Source organism: Eptatretus burgeri, chromosome 14, assembly GCF_056783735.1.
Source record: "Eptatretus burgeri isolate ZD-2024b chromosome 14, Ebu_testis_v1, whole genome shotgun sequence".
Classification (NCBI taxonomy): domain Eukaryota; kingdom Metazoa; phylum Chordata; class Myxini; order Myxiniformes; family Myxinidae; genus Eptatretus; species Eptatretus burgeri.
This window is the reverse complement of record NC_140974.1, coordinates 39,553,585-39,571,961: the sequence shown is the minus strand read 5'-3', so window position 1 is coordinate 39,571,961 and position 18,377 is coordinate 39,553,585. Positions and strand designations below refer to the sequence as shown.

Genomic DNA, 18,377 nt, shown 5'->3' with positions numbered 1-18,377 from the left:
GCTTTCCGAGGCAAAATATTTGTGAGGTACCTTTTTGGCGAGTGCAGTCACGCGTGTAGGAGGCGGGCTCCCGGTGTGGCCGAAATCCGCGCAGAAAGGGCGGACCCATGGAGGCCCTGTCCAATCAGGGCGGGCAGTGACGTCAGTTTCAGCAAGGCCCCTCCCCGCTGAGGGAGATCCATAAAATTATGACACCATCCTCAGCGAGGAGTTCTTTGGGGGTTGTTCGTCGTCGTGTTGGTGTGCTAAGTTGGAGGATTCATTAGTTGGAGGAGTCTTTCGTTCAGTGGAGTTCAGTGTGGGTCGTGTTTGTGAGCTGGAGAAAGTGGTTGGAGTGAGCCAATTTGTCACTGGTTGCCAAAGGGAAAAACGAGGTCGTCACACGGAAGGTCTGCCCGCGTCTCGCCTCGGCGGGCTGTCTGTTGCGCTGGTTCGAGGGCACCCGACCTTGACCGGGCCTCTTGTGGTTCCTGTCTGCGCCCCTGATCCCCGCCTTGGACTCCGCTCTTCCCGACTCGAGCTCCTCCGCGGAGGAGGACTCGACTCGAGCTCCATATTATATGTGTATATGTATATATATATATATATATATATATATATATATATATATATATATATATATATATATATTTATATTTCTGTATGTATGTATGACTCCATATATATATGTTTATATATATATATATATATATATATATATATATATATATATATATATATATGCATGTATGTACATATTTATGTATGTATATGCATATTTATGTATGTATTTGTATGTATGTGTGTATATACATATATATGTATATACATATGCATATATGTATATATATATATGTATATACATATGCATATATGTATATATATGTATATACATATGCATATATGTATATATATATATATATATATATATATGTATATACATATATGCATATATATGCATATATATATGTATATACATATGCATATATATATATATATGTATATACATATTTCCATATATATATATATATGTGTATATACATATTTCCATATATATATATATATATATGTATATACATATTTCCATATATATATATATATATATATATATACATATGCATATATATATATATATGTATATACATATGCATATATATATATATGTATATACATATGCATATATATATATATATGTATATACATATGCATATATATATATATATATGTATATACATATGCATATATATATATATATGTATATACATATGCATATATATATATATGTATATACATATGCATATATATATATATGTATATACATATGCATATATATATATATATGTATATACATATGCATATATATATATATATATATATATATATATATATATATATATGTATATACATATGCATATATATATATATATATATATATATATATATATATATATATATATATATATATATATATATATATATATATATATATATATATATATATATATATATATATATATATATATATATATATATATATATATATATATATATATATATATATATATATATATATATATATATATATATATATATATGTGTATACATATGCATATATATATATATATACATATGCATATATATATATATATATATATATATATATATATATATATATGTATATATATATATATATATATATATATATATATATATATATATATATATATATATATATATATATATATATATATATATATATATATATATATATATATGTATATATATATATATATATATATATATATATATATATGTATATATATGTATATATATATATATATATATGTATATATATATGTATATATATATATATGTATATATATGTATGTATATATATATATATATATATATATATATATATATATATATATATATATATATATATATATATATATATATATATATATATATATATATACATATTGTTGAAGACTCGGCGGCGCTGTCTCACGGGTTATATCGCCCGCTAGTTCGGCACAGGTCTCGGGTCACGCACCTCAGATCACGATACCAAAGTACCCCTGGGCCGTACCAGTTGTGGATATATATACCCCGGCTGCAGTCTGGGTTTGTCAGAGACCGAGCGAAGTCTGCCACAGTCCGTAACCCGTTTGGTTTTATTTACAAATCGAGCGATTGTTCCTCAGTGCGGCACAAATAAATTAAATGCGGCAACTTTCGTATGAATCAGCCAGATTAATTGGGGACACATCGGGGAAGACGACACAAGTAAAGCATTCACGAACGTTATAATTAATCTGTAACCCGCTCTTACCTAGGGAGCTACGGATATGGGTTTTGAAGGGAGCCTTAGCAAAATAAACCTTAGGCCTGGACAACATGCAGACAAGTCACCGAATACTTGGTGGTGCCTCATGGACGAGAGGAAAAGTGTCGAAGGCACGAATGCGGCTCGTGACAAGCCGATGGTGTCGGATTCGAGCGCCCAGCTCGAGCATGCAGCGTGGACAGATGGCGCTCATACTCCTATCGGCATCGCTCGCGCATGCCGCGTGGCAAGAGAGCGGCGACGACGTCCTTTTGTCGGCACCGCTCACGCACAATCCTCAGCACGTCCAGCCCCTGTAAGGTCAACGGCACAAGACCGAAAGATCCATGGTGTGTTCCAGCTGGTCTATGGTGTGTCTATATGATCCAAAGATCTATGGTGTGTTCTCACAAGGTCCAGTATGCGAATCCAGGCCTGGCCTGTACACCAGACCAGGCCAAATGTGGGTGTTGGGCTCCGCAGGCGGATCGACGGGATGAAATATGTGTCGAGCTGTCCAGGGAGTAAGGACAGTCAGAGGCCCCGTGGCTGGACCCAGGATGAACCTGGGAATGACCTGCACACTGGATCCATCGCGAAGGAGGAACAGCTCGTCGAGTCACTCCTCATAAAGCAGATCACAGACAGGAAAAAGCAGTTCCTCTTGCTTTCAGGGCGGGCTCTTTGGACCACCTCCGGGGACACGTGATTGGTCCATCATTCGAGTTTGCAGCAGCTCTCCGCCAGTTGGTTGCTGGCACGTCTTGTTGACTGACTCTGTCAGGGCACTGGGTGGGGGCTCATTAAGATGGGGGAAGGAAAAAGAAGGTGCCTCTCGGTACACCACCATTGTCTGCCACTGGACCGCCTGCTACACCTTCCGACACACATTTAACGTCTGACGACTAAATAACCTGGCGAAACATGCATTTAAAGGGGGATCTGGGCTAATCCTATATTTAATAACCCACTAAGGGCCCATTTCCACAACACTACCCCTACATTTCTCCCGAGGCTCTCCCGAGCCTCCATTTGGGGCTGTTCACGGTCATGGCCCTGTCTAACGTACAGTACAAATCTCCCATTTACTCGAACCCACAATATGAGAAGCACTTAACTCCAAAAAACAAAGTGTCACAGTAACATTGGCATGTCCCTATCCTAGTGTGTCGGATCACTAATCTAACAAACAAATTCACACTCTATGCACACTACTTAACATTCTAATTATGGATTTGAACGGGAGGGCATTCAATTTTACTTTTAACACCAACATTTGCATAGCAGCAGAACATTCAAAGGTTCAAAGTTCTTTCACGTGTTCGCTCCTTCATGCCCCCTCCCGGCAGTATTGTCCATTCACTCCTGAGGTTTTCCTCACTTCGTGGCCTTATTGGCCTCTCACCAGGTGAGTTCAGTTGGCCCAGTGGCCTAATCTCACAGAGTTCTTCGGCCGCAACGGCCTACAAAATGGGATGAATCTCGGCGCAACAGCCCACAAAAGTACTTTGGCCTCAATGGCCCACAAAAATGCTTCGGCCCATATGGCCTACTCACAAGCAGCAGCAGCAGGAAGCAATCCCTGCATAAGACAGCAGGTGACACAGCAATGGTGGCACGGTGCTATCGCACAAATGCAGTTTGGAGGTGTTCTTGAGGACGCAAATGGGCGTGATGACCTCAGACCAGGTGAGATGGAGTGTACCCTTAACCTTCCTTGCCTGACTTGCTTTGGCAGGACTTGTTTTGGTCTGGTCTTCCTCATACGTTCGCTTTTTTTTTTTCCTTCCTTTTTTTTTCTTTACTGACAGGATGGTGTGTTTCTTACTCAACGGTTATCTTTGTGGATGTGTGCTCATGACACACTGGTGGCCTCTCTGGCACTTGGAGAGGGTGACCTAGCATGGCCCTTGTTAACAAATTTTCCCATCAACATTACTCGTACCAGGTGTCACGCATGAATGGTGCGGAGGAGAGTCCATCGAACCTAACCTTTTACTTTTAGCTCTCGACAATGCAACAAACCCTGCTATGGCTGGAATGATCCTAATGACCCATTTTCCCAGACCTGGCACACTGTTCCATTCTTTTAAACCTGGGCAAGGCCCTTATTTGTCTTTTTCCATTTGGTGGTGCGAGACATAACTCGCTGGCTGGGGAGTGTGACTACTACTAGGCCTCTTTGCCTGCTTCCAATCGGGAGTGGAGTACACCCAGCGACCTCGGGGTTCACCTGAGCATGCTTCTGGCGCTCCTAACTAAGGGGTGGCTCTCTCCAGCCCCCATACTGTGCCCTCCAAGCACCCACACTGTGCTCTCATAGCACCCATACTGTGCTCTCATAACACCCATACTGTGCTCTCATAGCACCTATCCTGTGCTCTCCTGGCACTAAAACCTACCGTGCTCTCCTGGCACTAAAACCTACCGTGCTCTCCTGGCACTGAACCTACCGTGCTCTCCTGGCACTGAACCTACCGTGCTCTCCTGGCACTGAACCTACCGTGTTCTCCTGGCACTGAACCTACCGTGCTCTCCTGGCACCTCCAACAGCCTTCACCTGCCAGGAACCCCCAAAGCCCTGGTGCCCTGTCTCCCGACTCACGAACTTCCAATACCATGTCACACTCCTAGCCAATATCCCCATACCTTGGCCTGCACTGACCCCTCAGTCTGCCTGCACAATGGAACAGCAGCCAGAATCCATGTCAAATCCTCTAAGTCCCCCTAACCTACACTAACTTGTTTAAGAGACTCCTACCGACAGGGTACGTTGTTCGCACTCGCTCTCCTCATTCGCACAATCACGCCATTCACCCAAACACTTTAGTCATTCATTCCACAGTGCCACACACCCAGTCCACAACACCATCCAACACCTTTCACTTTTATGTGAAAACAAAACACACCAGTCCCTCAGATACCACTTGGTCATCAAATTTAACTGGTACACTTTTTCATCAAACCCCAACCAATTTTTCACTATGTCCTTCGTCCACTGGCCTCCTCCATACTGCCCTAATCGTTTATTTCTAACAATTTAAACGAAACATAAAAATCTCTTCACCAGCCCCATGGAACCTCTACATGGTTCCAACCAGGCATTTCAGTCTTCCCTCAAACAAGCCACTCTTTGTCATCAACTTGTTTCAGGTGTGTTTAAAACTCTGCCTATAATATCTCCACCACTCTTTTTTTCAATAATCACCCAAATCCACTCGTGCCAATCATCCTTTCTGTCAGTCTCAATTTGCAATCACTCTCGATATAATTTTCAATCAAAATTTCTTACATCCCAATATGGCCTGCTTCTTTGGCTCATTGGAAGGGGAGTGAGGGAACGAATCCCTCATTTCCCATTACATGACCCCGCCGCCTTTCCGCCACAGCTCAAAGGGGTCATTCCTCAATTGGGGTTGTGGTCCACCCCCTCCTTTTCTCCAGGGTTCGTGGAAGTCAGGTAAACCCCAATCGGGGGAGCGGCCTCCCCCTCTTCTCCAGGGTTCACGGAAATCAGGTAAATCCCAATCGGACAAGCGGCCTCCCCCTCTTCTCCCTAACTCCCTGAAGACAGATAAACCCCACTCAGCTCGCCAAACCGCTCGTGTCCTCAGCGAGGTTTGAAGACCAAATGACACACGCCAGTGCCACTTGCTACTCATCTGCGCTCTACCCCAAAGTTCCTGTGAGGCTGATAGAGAAATTAAAATCCAATTTCGAAAGCCTGCTCCTGGATCTAAACCTATCTCCTACGTCACCACTCATCCCACGCTCAGATCCCCCACACACAGCAGGCTCCACACATTCCAAGGCCATGTGTTAGCATTCCACACAATCATTCACAGGCACTCCACACACACATTCAGGGGTTACGCATACGTGCAGCGCATCGGACAGAATCTCTTCATTAACACAAAATCCAATTCCTCATGTAAGCTCATCGTCCGCACCATGTATGCATGTGCCCACGTACCTGCTTCGTTTCAGTCACCTCTGTCCGGTTGCTTCTCTCCAGCAGGTTGCTCATCATCGATTCGCCACACTCCTCTTGGGCTGTCAGCTCCACATGCTCGACCTGCTTAAAACGTGTTTCATTCGTCAACAACCCCGTATGCTCCCTCAATGTCTCCTTCACCAGGGTTTGCTCTAATTGTGGTGTCATCCGACGAGTGATGCCAATCAAGTTCCGCACCACCAACATTACTCCCTGTGGTGATATCACACATCGCATATTTTTGTGCTGTTCTACTTCCTGGCTCCATTTACTTTCCATTTGAGTCATTCTTCCTCTCTGAGCCTTTTAGTTGTTCGTTATCTTTCCGGAGTTTTTCCATCTCCATGCTCTCCAACCTTGCTCTCTCCTTTAGTTGGTCAATTTCAAATTCATGTTCTTTTTGTTTCCTCTCCCACTGTCTCTTTTGTTCTTCCTTTTCCAATCTCGTCATTTCCTTCATTTGGTCGATTTCCCTTTCCTGCTTCATTCCTTGTTCTTTCAACATCTCCGCGTACTCCAACCTTGCTCTCTCCTTTAGTTGGTGAATTTGTTATTCATGCTCTTTTTGTTTCCTCTCCCACCGTCTCTCATGTTCTTCCTTCTCCAATCTCGTCGTTTCCTTCAATTGGTTGATTTCCTTTTCCTGTTTCATTCGTTGCTCTTCCACCATCTCCGCGTACTCCAACCTTGCTTTCTCCTTTAGTTGTTCAATTTCTAATTCATGTTCTTTTTGTTTCCTCTCCCACCGTCTCTCATGTTCTTCCTTCTCCAATCTCGTCGTTTCCTTCAATATATTGATTTCCCTTTCCTGGTTCATTTGTTGTTCTTTCACTCCTTTTTCTTCCATTCCATTCTTTAATCTTGCCTTGGCTTCTGACTGTTCGATCTGCACAGTGTGGTTCCTTAACGTTTCATTCTCCATTCTCTTTCTTTCCTCTGTTAACATCCTAAGCTCGTTTTGTAATTCCCTTTCTCTGTTTTGGTGTTTCTGTAACTCAGAACCATTTTTTTCTAATTCCTTTCTCATCTCCGCACCTCTTTTGCATGCTTCCTCCCTCATGTCTTCTATTCTCTTACCGTCTTCCTTGCTCATCTCCACACCTCCTTCGCATGCTTCCTCCCTCAATTCGTCCATTCTCTTACCATATTCCTTCAGTCGTTCCAGATATTTCTCTCCTATCTTTATCTTCTGTTCGAGGCTTTCTCTTATCTGATTGCCTGTTCTTACCTTTTCCTTCAGTTGTTGCAATTCCACATCGTGTTCCCGTTTTCCTTTTCTTGCTTTGTTTTCCATTCTTCCTCCAAGCTCTTCCTATCCTGGGAGTTACTAATTTGCTCCTCCTCTATTCTTTTGTTCAGTTCGCTCTTCTTTTGTTCCAACTTATGGGTACTCCACTCTACTTTCCTCATTTCTCCCTGTAGTTCCTCGAACTGTGTCTTGACTTTCCCAACAATTCTTCCTTCAGTTGTTTCAATTCCAAATCGTGTTCACATTTTTCCTCTTCGAGCTTTTTTTCCCATTCTTTTTCCAAGTTTTCCCTATCCTGGGAGTTACTAATTTGCTCCTCCTCTATTCTTTTGTTCAGTCGCTCTTCTCATATTTCAACTCACTTTATTCTTTTCTCCACATAGTTCATCGACTCTGTTGGCGAAGTCCTCTTTCAGCCACCGAATTAATTCCCATTCATCGGCCAATTGTTGTAACCCCCCCGTACACATAATTTTCCTGAACCTCGTCTGCGTGCCGTTGTGCCTCGTCCAATTTAATTTGTAACTCCTTTATATAATTCTCATCACGCCTCACCTGTTCCAAGGCATCCCCCAATCGAGCCTGAAGCTTGCCAATGTACACGTCGTTGTCCTCTTACACGTCGTCGTAAGAGGCCATGGTGCATGCCGTGACCACTTGGTTTGTTCCGTTCCCCAAGTTCCCCTCTTTTGCTTCGTGTTTGCCACCAAATTTGGCTTAATTGAGAATAACCTTGGGTGATTTGTATTTGATCGCTGTTTAGCTTACCACCATTTTGGCTGTTTGTGACAAAGATCCGGCGCTGAGGCATATTATGTTTGCGAGCCTCCGACGCAACAATTTCTTCTTTTTTTGGCATTATGTCCAAAACAAAAATACACTTTTTGCCACACATTTATATTGCAATTGTTTTCTTTCTGTGCCATTAATTATCTTGCATTTCTGCTTTTGTTTATGATCAACAGGAATTTGCCCAATTTCATGGTGCGGATTGCAAGGTCTTTATAAACGAAGAAAGTAAGTTCACCGTCTTGTTGTTGAAATGGAGAAATGTTCACTTTCATGTCGCCGAAAACTGAATATCAAAATACATATATATATATATATATGTGTATATATATATATATATATATATATATATATATATATATATATATATATATATATATATATATATATATATATATATATATATATATATATATATATATATATATATGTATATATATATATATATATATATATATATATATATATATATATATATATATATATATATATATATATATATATATATATATATATATATATATATATATATATATATAAGCCTGGTGTTGGCACAGTGGTTATGGCAGCGGCTTGGGATCCAAAAGGTCCTGAGTTCAAGCCCCGTTGGACCACTGAATTAATACACCAGGGGGTTGACTCAGCCTGTCATCCTTCCGAGGTTGGCGAAATGAGTACCAGTGTACTGGGCCGGTGTATACCCCAGTTAAATAGGTGTACCATATCCCTGTGTCATAAGAGGTGACCAGGGTTGCGTCAGGAAGGGCATCCGGCGTAAAACATGTGCCAAATCACTATGCAGATCATACGGAAGATCCGCTGTGGCAACCCCTAACGGGAGCAGCAGAAAGAAGAAGAAGATATATGTATATATATATATATATATATCATACAAAATTTTAAATTTATTTTCAGAATATACATTTGCTTTAAGAAGAAAAGAATTTGATGGTGTTTGCAGATGTTCAGACACAGCTGATTGTATATATTTTTTGCATTTTCTGGCGACTTTTATCTTACATAAGGGTCAGTCAATAAGTAACCTTAAAATGGTGATATAAATTTGAGAATGTAATGTGTGTACTTGTAGATGACATATGTTGTATATATGGGTAAGAGTCATGTTTTGCCTGTTTTAGATCAGCAACATTGAGTGTATGATGTCAGTGGAGCAGTTCCAAGTTGGCGGCTCCCTTAGAAGCAAGCACCAGGGAGGGACAACGTTCTGTCATCCATTTCTTCGGAAGTGAGGGTGTGAATCCCAGTGAAATCCATTACAGAATGAAGATGCAATATGGTGCCGCATGTTTTTATTGCTGCAGCAGGTGTACGATTGGGACAGGAAATTTTAAAGTGGAGTGTCCAGTGTGGCAGACGCTTCTTGTTCGGGCCAGCCTCACATGCTGACACACCAGAAATGGTTACAGGAGTTGAGTGCATGCTAAAGGAAAAATGTTGCATTACACTGGATGAAGTGGTCTCCCAATTGAACATTAGCCATGGTTCAGCACACAATATCATTCATAGCATGCTGGGGTTCTGCAAAGTGTCTGCTCAGTGGGTGCCCAGACAGCTTACACCCGAACTGAAATAATGGTGAATGGACACATGTGAAGAACTCCTGCGACATTTCAAAACAGAAGGCGACGCTTTATTTCAGCACGTAGTGACTGGGGATGAAAGCTGAGTCCACTACTTTCAGCCACAAATGAAGAGGGCAAGCAAAGAGTGGTGCCATTCAACTTCATTAAATCCCAAAAAATTCCACATACAGCCGTCCGCTGTAAAAGTGAGGCTGACGCTCTTCTGGGATAGCTGAGGACCACTTGTATTGTATTACTTGCCTCGAGAGACCACAGTCACCAGTGAATCACACTGTGACCTCCTTAAAATAATCTGAAACCAGCAATCAGATCAAAATGTGGTGGACTACTCACAACCGTTGTTTTGCTGCAGCATGACAATACTCGGCCCCATACTGGCCGTGCTCCAGCTGCAACAACCGATGATATGTATTTTGAGTGCCTTCCTCATCCACCCTACTCGCCAGACCTCAGCCCTTCAGACTACCACATTTTGGGCCATTTAAAGAGGAGCTTGGTGGAACCATTTTCTGATCCAATGAAGAGGTCCAAGAGGCGGTGCATGAATGTCTCCACATGCAGCCAAAATATTTTTTTCTTGAGGAATCCAGGCCTTAGTAAAGCGCTGGAAAAAAATCCATTGAACACAATAGATATTATGTTGAAAAATCACAGTTGTTACATATGTACACGCAATAAACAATTTGTGAAAAATATTTTAAGGTTACTTATTGACTGGCACTCGGATAACCTGGTGTTTTACATGTCTACCACCTTAAACTCTGTCATTTAGGATGTAATGTAAATATTCCCCTCACCCTGAGGGTGAGGAAGAAATATTCCCCTTAGGATGTAAATTCCCCTCACCAAATTCTGCAGGAAAAAGTTTTTCTCTTGTTGCACAGTTGAGTTGGAGCTCAAAATATTGAAGACAGACAAGCACATAGTCTGCTCGTGTTGTCAAAAATGAAAATGAGTGAAGTCGATTGGGCAAGATCCTTAAAAAGTGCACTCACAACTGAAGAGAGCTGTTCCTTTGCAATCTTCAGGTTGGGGATGCAGTTTTTTTGCATTTGCTGCTTTGCTCATATGCCATCTGTTCTATGGATCATGGCATTTTCCAAGCATCAAAATTGGGACATTACAGTTCCAACTCAGTCACATTGAACATTATACTGATGCCATTCAACTTAAGGAGGTGAAATTCTTTGAAAATGCCAATGAGAAATTCCAATATTATATTCTTGTAAATGGTTTGGCAATCATTCGTTGGAGACTATTATTGGTACTCAAACAGACATGTGGAGATGATCCATAGCATGATGCTCGGGTGCTGCTCTCTCATCATTTCACCTGCATGATGGCATGCACAACTAAAGGTCTAGTTTTACAAGGATGGGATTGCAAGTCCATATATATTTTGCTTTGAATTACATTCATTTACATTCGTTTTTTTAAATCGGTGATTGGTCTTTTTTAAAAGACTTTATTGTGACAACTGAGCTGTTTATTCTTATTGTTGTTTTTATTATTAGCCCCCGTTGGACTCGGGCTTATGTATTTGGTCTCAATTTTCGTGTCCATGTGTCGAGAGTGCGTGTGTGCATCTGTAACCATATCTCGGACATGTATGGACCAATTTTATTTGTCCTTGGCACAAAGACAACACATGATGGCACACGTATGCATGTCATTTTATTTCAACATCAGATCTAAGATGGCCGACTGGCAGATAATTTAGTTGTAAAAAACCCAATGTTGAACACCTCCTCAACCGTTTCTCGGACATGCATTTACCGATGTTTAAACTTGGTACGCATATAATGAATGACGACTTACATATGCCCTTCGATAATTTTTTTCGAGATCACATCCAAGATGGCCGATTGACGGCCATTTTGGTTGTAAAATCCCAATGTTGAACACGTCCTCAACCATTTCTCAGACATGCATTTACTGATGTTTAAACGAGGTACACAGATAATGAATGATGGCTTACATATGCCAGTTGGTTTTTTTTGAGATCAATCCAAGATGGCCAGCTGGTGGGCATTTTAGTTGTAAAAAAACAAAACCTGGCATCAAACACGTCCTCAACCATTTCTCGGACATGCATTTACCGATGTTACTCAAAGTAGGCAGACATAAAATGATTGATGGCTTACATATGTATTTTTTTTGGAGATCAGATCCAAAATGGTTGACTGGTGGCCATTTCGTAACTAAAATGTTTCCCCATCAATCATTCAGACATGCATGGTCCGATTTTGTTTAAATGTGGCACAAGTACATGATGGTATACACGTCCCCCTTACTTTATTATGCAATCTGATCAAAGATGGTCGACTGGTAGACTGGCAGCCATTTTAGTTGAACATAAATATGGGCTCGCCCTTTAACTCCCTTCAGCAAAATTACTAAAACAACGGGGGCTTTGACATTTTATGTCTTTTTTTACTTATTATTGTTGTTATCTTTTCTTCTCTGTGCAAAGCTTTGATTCGGGATGGCTTTGGTGCACATCCGGCTTTTAAATGCATTGTGGCTGAAGTGCCCCCAGAGAGCAAGAGTGCAGAAGGTGAGCAAAAAGGACACATCAATGTTTTTTTCACAAAACTGCACCATTTTATTTTTTTTATTGATATAGAGTCAAGGTTCCTGGAAGAGTGAGGACACTGAAGGGATCAGAATGTAACGGAACAAAAAGGAAACATGACATCTTACACCTCCCATCTCCAAGTACCCCCACGCCCATTTTTTGTCCAAGTCTCCCTCTATTTTGTTCTTAAACCCTGCTGTTGGTGTTTTCTCCCTCTCTCTATTGTTGCTTTATGTTCTGTTATGTCCTGATCCGTTCAGTGATCTCGCTATTCCACCAGCATTGACTTTATGTACAAAAAGGGGTCTAAAGTGTCTGAAATGGTGAAATGGTTTGAAGGGTCGAGGGCCCTAAGTTTATTAAGGGTCTTCATTGGGTCTTAATGCATCTAAAATGGTATAAAGGGTCAAAAAGTTACTTTCCAAAAGTAGGTAATTTACTTCACCATGCACCCATATTTTTTGGTTAAACAGTAAACCCTTAAATATCGTGGGGGTTGTGCTCCTGGAAAATGCTGTGATATTCAAAACCGTAATAGTTAAAACCAATTTCATATGGGAATAAGGGGGTTAGTTTCCTGGGATTCGAGAAAATATGGAGGAAGGTGGGCGGCAGCCAAAAAAAAATATCACAATTGAAATGAACATGTTAAATAAATATAAATTGGCTTTACAATGTTAAAGTTATGACTTCAAATGAAATAACTTTTGTAAGTACTTACCAGTACATAATATATCCATGTTTGTGTGTGTGTGTGTGGTTTACATATTGTTACGGTGCCGGTGCGTTGGCGGTGAGCACGTCCGCAAGATGGAGCCGCGAGCCGGCTCGACCGATCGCCAGTAATGTAAAGGTTGTCGCCCCGGATAAGTCAGGAGTGGACGGGTCCTGACAGGAACGAAGTTCGCCAATGGATAGACCACGTGGGGTAGGGTCGATTGCCAACTTTTCAATTTACCAAAGTACCCACGTGGTCCGACTACCGGGGAAGTTCACCCTCGGCCGACTTTGTCCGAATCGAGTCGCTATAGCCGACTCGGATCCGGCATAACCGAGCGGAATTACCAAAGTCGGGCCGGACCAAAAGAAGAAGTTACGAACACGAATCCTCAAACACGCGTAATGTCGACCCAATGAAAGAAACACAAAACGAGCTGATACATTTAACAATTGGGGTTGATTTATACAGTAATAACGGGGAACTAGGGAACACAAATGAGCAGAACTATACGGAATACAATAAATGCAAGTAGATACAGCGAACAAAGCACTTACCAGTTTTATACTTGTGAGACGGGCCCACGAACACACACACACACACACACACAATGGTGGCTGATGCCTTTAATGCAGACTTCAGCTTGGAGGGACAAATGAGCTGAAGCCCAGGGTCTGCCTCAGACCTTTCCACCTCATGTGGTCTTCAAGCTGTTCGGACCGGGCACCAGCGTGGGCGAACTGGATCCAATCACCGTGAGCTGTGATCTTTTCCGAGCTCCGGCGGATCCCCTCACACTCCGGACCACGTGCTGGTGAGAAGAGGCGCCGATCCTTCCCGACCCGATGCGTCGCTTCCCCCGAAGAACCACCGACCAAGATGAAGCCAAGAAGTCGCACCAAACCGGGAACCAAGCCGAGACAGCGAAGAGCTCCACGCACCAAGAAGAGCCAGCCGAGCCAAGATGAGGCCACAAAGCAGGACAAAAGCCACCCGAAGATCCAACCACTCCAGCCGGGCTGAACCAGCACCAGATCAACAACCACGGAATCTCTCGAGCTGAGCAGAGGGTCCCCTCCTTATCCCTCTCAGCCCCGCCTCGCTTCCGGAGTGACTCATTCGGCCTCGTGCGCCGCCCCCCCCCCTCGCAACCGCGAGTGGGGGCTGTTTATGTTGCTTTCTGCCGGACCCGCCCCAACCATCATCCCTGTTTACGCTGTTGAATCGCGGGATGGGAGGGCTCTTCTTCTTCTTAGTTGTGGAGAAGGTTCATTCTGATTGAACACTAACGATGAAAATGAATCACAGCGCATTTACATAGATTTACCCATTAAACAATGGAAGGCGAACTATCTATAGATCATGTACTTACCGAGATAACTGAGCTAAAGGACCTGAATGTTGAGTGTGATCGATTTCCAAATTCTCAACTATATATATATATATATATATATATATATATATATATATATATATATATATATATATATATATATATATATATATATATATATATATATATATATATATATATATATATATATATATATATATATATATATGAATTTCCACAACCGCAACAATATAAATATATGAAGTTGAAGTGTATGTTTGTTTGTCCTCTTATAACTTGAGAACTACACATCACAGAGCAAAACTCAAGCCATATTCGGAATCAGCACGTCTCAGAGGTACAACAGCACATCTTGGATGTTAAAAAAAAATCCTCGAGTTTTTTTTTGGGCCGTTTCAAATTTTTTTTCCTCAATTGATTGATTTTCCGCATCCCGACTTTTTTTATTCACAACCTGGTCAAAATAAGACAAAGACAGATGAGTGGATGGACAGAACAGTGAACGTTTACAAAGTTTCTGATCAAAAATTGACTTTCTGATTTTAGATGCCCCAAAAAAGGAAGAGCTCCATTGGTCCCAAGGCAGATGCAGCTAAGCGAAAACATACTAAGAGATAACAGGACACTGTAGAGGAGCGATCAGCCAGGCTAAATGAACAGGCACAGCAGCAACAGCAACAGCGACAAAATGAAATTGAAGAGGAGTAATCAGCCAGGCTGAAAGAACAGGTTCATTGGCAACAACAGTGGAGAGCAAATGAGACTGAGGAAGAGTGTGATGCAAGACTTGAGGCAATGCGTCACTGCACTGCAGAATCACGAGCACTGGCCCGGACGCAAGAGCACAACAATGCCAACAGGGTGGCATTCACGTATGACCCGGCTGACCCAACAACTCATGCAGACATCGGCCGAACGGACCAAGTCTGCACCCACTGCTCTGCTTACAAGTTCAAGGGAGAGACAAAGGGTGTGTGCTGCAGCGATGGCATGGTCGTCCTTGAGCCCTCTCCTGTCCTCCTCCCTTGCTGAAGGAACTTCTCTCAGGTGAAGGTCCCCTCAGCAAGCACTTCCTTGACAACATTCAAATGTATAATGGCAGGTTTGCGATGACGAGCTTCGGCACAAGGAAGCTAAAGTCCAGGGTTGGAACCCGAGCTTCCTGATCCAAGGTCAAGTGTTCCACTGCATTGGCAGCTTGCTCCCGCCTGAAGAGGGCCAGCTAAAGTTCCTACAGGTCTACTTCCCGGACTCACACACCAATGAGCTAGCTGCCAGGAGCCACAGTGGCCTCAAACCACACATCCTTGAGATGCTCACAAAGTGGTTTCACGAGATAAACCATCTGAGCTCAAGACTGCAAGAGATGTACTTGCAGAAGTCGGCAATTCTGAAGAGCGACAGATAATCATCAGAGAGAACAAGCGACTGCAAGGAGAGCACACATGCCGCTACAGCACCCAGTCTGCACCAGACGTCGCCATCCTTATGGACAATGAGCCAACAGAACCCAGAGACATTGTCCTCAGACTTCGCGATGGGGAACCTAAAAGGATCAGTGTTTGACATCAGGTTTGAGATCCAATCCAATCTTTTTCAATTAATAATCCAATTTTTCCTTATATTTCATTAATATATGTACAGATAGACCCTTGCCTCATGTCTAATGGGTCAAACGGGACAAAGTGCGTTGTGTGAATCCCATAGTTCGGTCTGACTATATCTCTAACTTCATTCCTACTCCTTTTCTCTTATTCCTGAGATAAATCCAAGCAACAGCCGCCTGTAAAAGCTGCGGCCACGCCCTTCACTGTGAGAATGCATCCTCGCAGAAGACCGAAAGAAACACACAACCACCACCACTAAGCTGCATGAAAACGTGCAAAACAGCGAAAATCTCCACCCACTGTTCAGGAGAGCACAAGCATCAACAACACGATGGGACAACCTCGTCCCCACCGTACAGGACACACACGGCGCGCTCTTTTCAATCCAAATCTCCATCTGATACTTATATCTATACTCTTTTCAACCGGAATCTACGTCTAATAATCCAATCTTTTCCTTCAATTCATGACACAGATCAGAGCTGGCACCGCACACTGCCTGTGATAAAATAACCGTGAGCACGATGGCAGACACGGGCACAGCCCCGTACTAAATAACCCCATGTACAATAGCGGGCCCACACACACTATACGGGGCATGCGTAGCACGTCTCTTCATTCGGGTCTGCGCATGGGGTTACAATAACCTCTTACCGTTGGTTTTCGCTCAACACAACGGGCACAAATGTCTCCCACGGATGGCAGACATCCTCCCGCACCTCCATATCGATACAGCTGCTGCCAAGCAGAGGCATGCTTACGGCCCGGAAGCGGGCATGCCGGCGGGCATGCGGGGCCGCCACAATCCTCAGCCCGTCGCCGATGCATGGCCCGGGAATTCGGTGCAAAGTGATTAATATCACGGGGTTTGGAGTTAAACGATTCTGTAGCTCAGCCATGGCTAGCCGGATGTACAGTGAGGCCACTTCCGGTCATGGCGGCCAGGCCGTGTGGTGGCCGGGGCCCAATCAGAGCGCTCGATTCGGGTGACGACACATCGCTTCGGGGTGGTTACCTGCCCTGCACCACGGTGTCTATAAAGGACGGGTCGCAAGGCCGTCTGCGGTTCCTGCTCGTCCTGCTCTTCTCTCGGCTCTGCATTCTTCACCGACTCGCTGCTGACTCCGCCTTCTTCATCACCTCATTGCTGACTCCACCCACCCACTTGATTCTGTCTGCCACTCCGCCCACTTGCTCTCGACTCCGCCTTCTCCCCCCACCCGCCTGCTGTCTGCCACTCCACCCACTCGCTCTTGACCGCTTTCTCCACCCACTCACCACTGGCTCCACCCAAAGTCCCTCCCTAATGCCGGACAGTCGAGCCCCTTCTCTGGATAGCCAAGCAAGAGTGGATGCTTCGGCTGTCGAGGAGATTTCGTCCAGAAGAGAATCCCCCCAAAACGTACTGGGTGGTGCAGTCGCTGAATCGTGCAAGGTATTGCAGGACCGTTAGCCTCATTTCCTCTCCTCATTAACTCCTCCTCATCGTGTGTGTGTGTGTGTGTGTGTGTATGTGTGTGTGTGTGTGTGTGTGTGTGTGTGAGTGAGTGAGTGTAGGCTTGGAAAAATGACCCAGTCAGCCATAGCACATCATTGCCTGAAATCTGGACACAAATTTTACTTTCATGGGACCCGTCCCCTAAATACTACATCTAACAAACGACGCAGGTTGGTTTTGGAAGCATGGCACGTGAAGAGCCAGATAGATGGCCTAAATGGGGAGATGGTGGATATACCCACACAATACACACCTCTCATGCAAATGGCGAAAACTGGATGGTGCAAACAACTGGATAAGGTGAGCAACAAACACCCAATCCCAAACACCACATGCACATGTGCACAACTTCCAACAAGAACCTCAATACCCACATAACCAACACCTCATCATCCCCAACCCGGACACGAAGCCTGCCGTATTCTTGCCCCTGAAACACAAACACAAAAACAACAAGTGCACACACATGTTTACCCACACACATACAACAACAGATCACATGTAAATAAAAACAAAAAATGAGCAGAGCACCCCTTCAATGGTGTGACTTGACGTTTGTTTTTGCTTTTGCAAAATAAAAAGCATTCCTCCATTTGACCTCGAGCACCAGCACGTGACCGGAAATGAGCAGTCCATCGACATAAAAACCGGACATGTGCCGAGGCTCGGGGTCTATTG

The 18,377-nt window shown here is 43.1% G+C and overlaps 1 protein-coding gene across 2 annotated transcripts in view; it reads left to right on the top strand.

Moving 5' to 3' along the window:
* Positions 1–18,377, top strand: part of LOC147013002 (thialysine N-epsilon-acetyltransferase-like) — a 70,884-nt gene that overhangs the window by 17,364 nt on the left and 35,143 nt on the right. Inside the window, exons 2-3 of one of the 2 annotated variants that reach the window (XM_085854429.1) lie at positions 8,517–8,568; positions 12,418–12,501. In XM_085854429.1, the coding sequence (XP_085710555.1) occupies positions 8,517–8,568; positions 12,418–12,501 (136 nt within the window). The remainder of the gene's footprint in view (positions 1–8,516; positions 8,569–12,417; positions 12,502–18,377) is intronic. The other variant, XM_085854431.1, reaches the window with a different exon arrangement.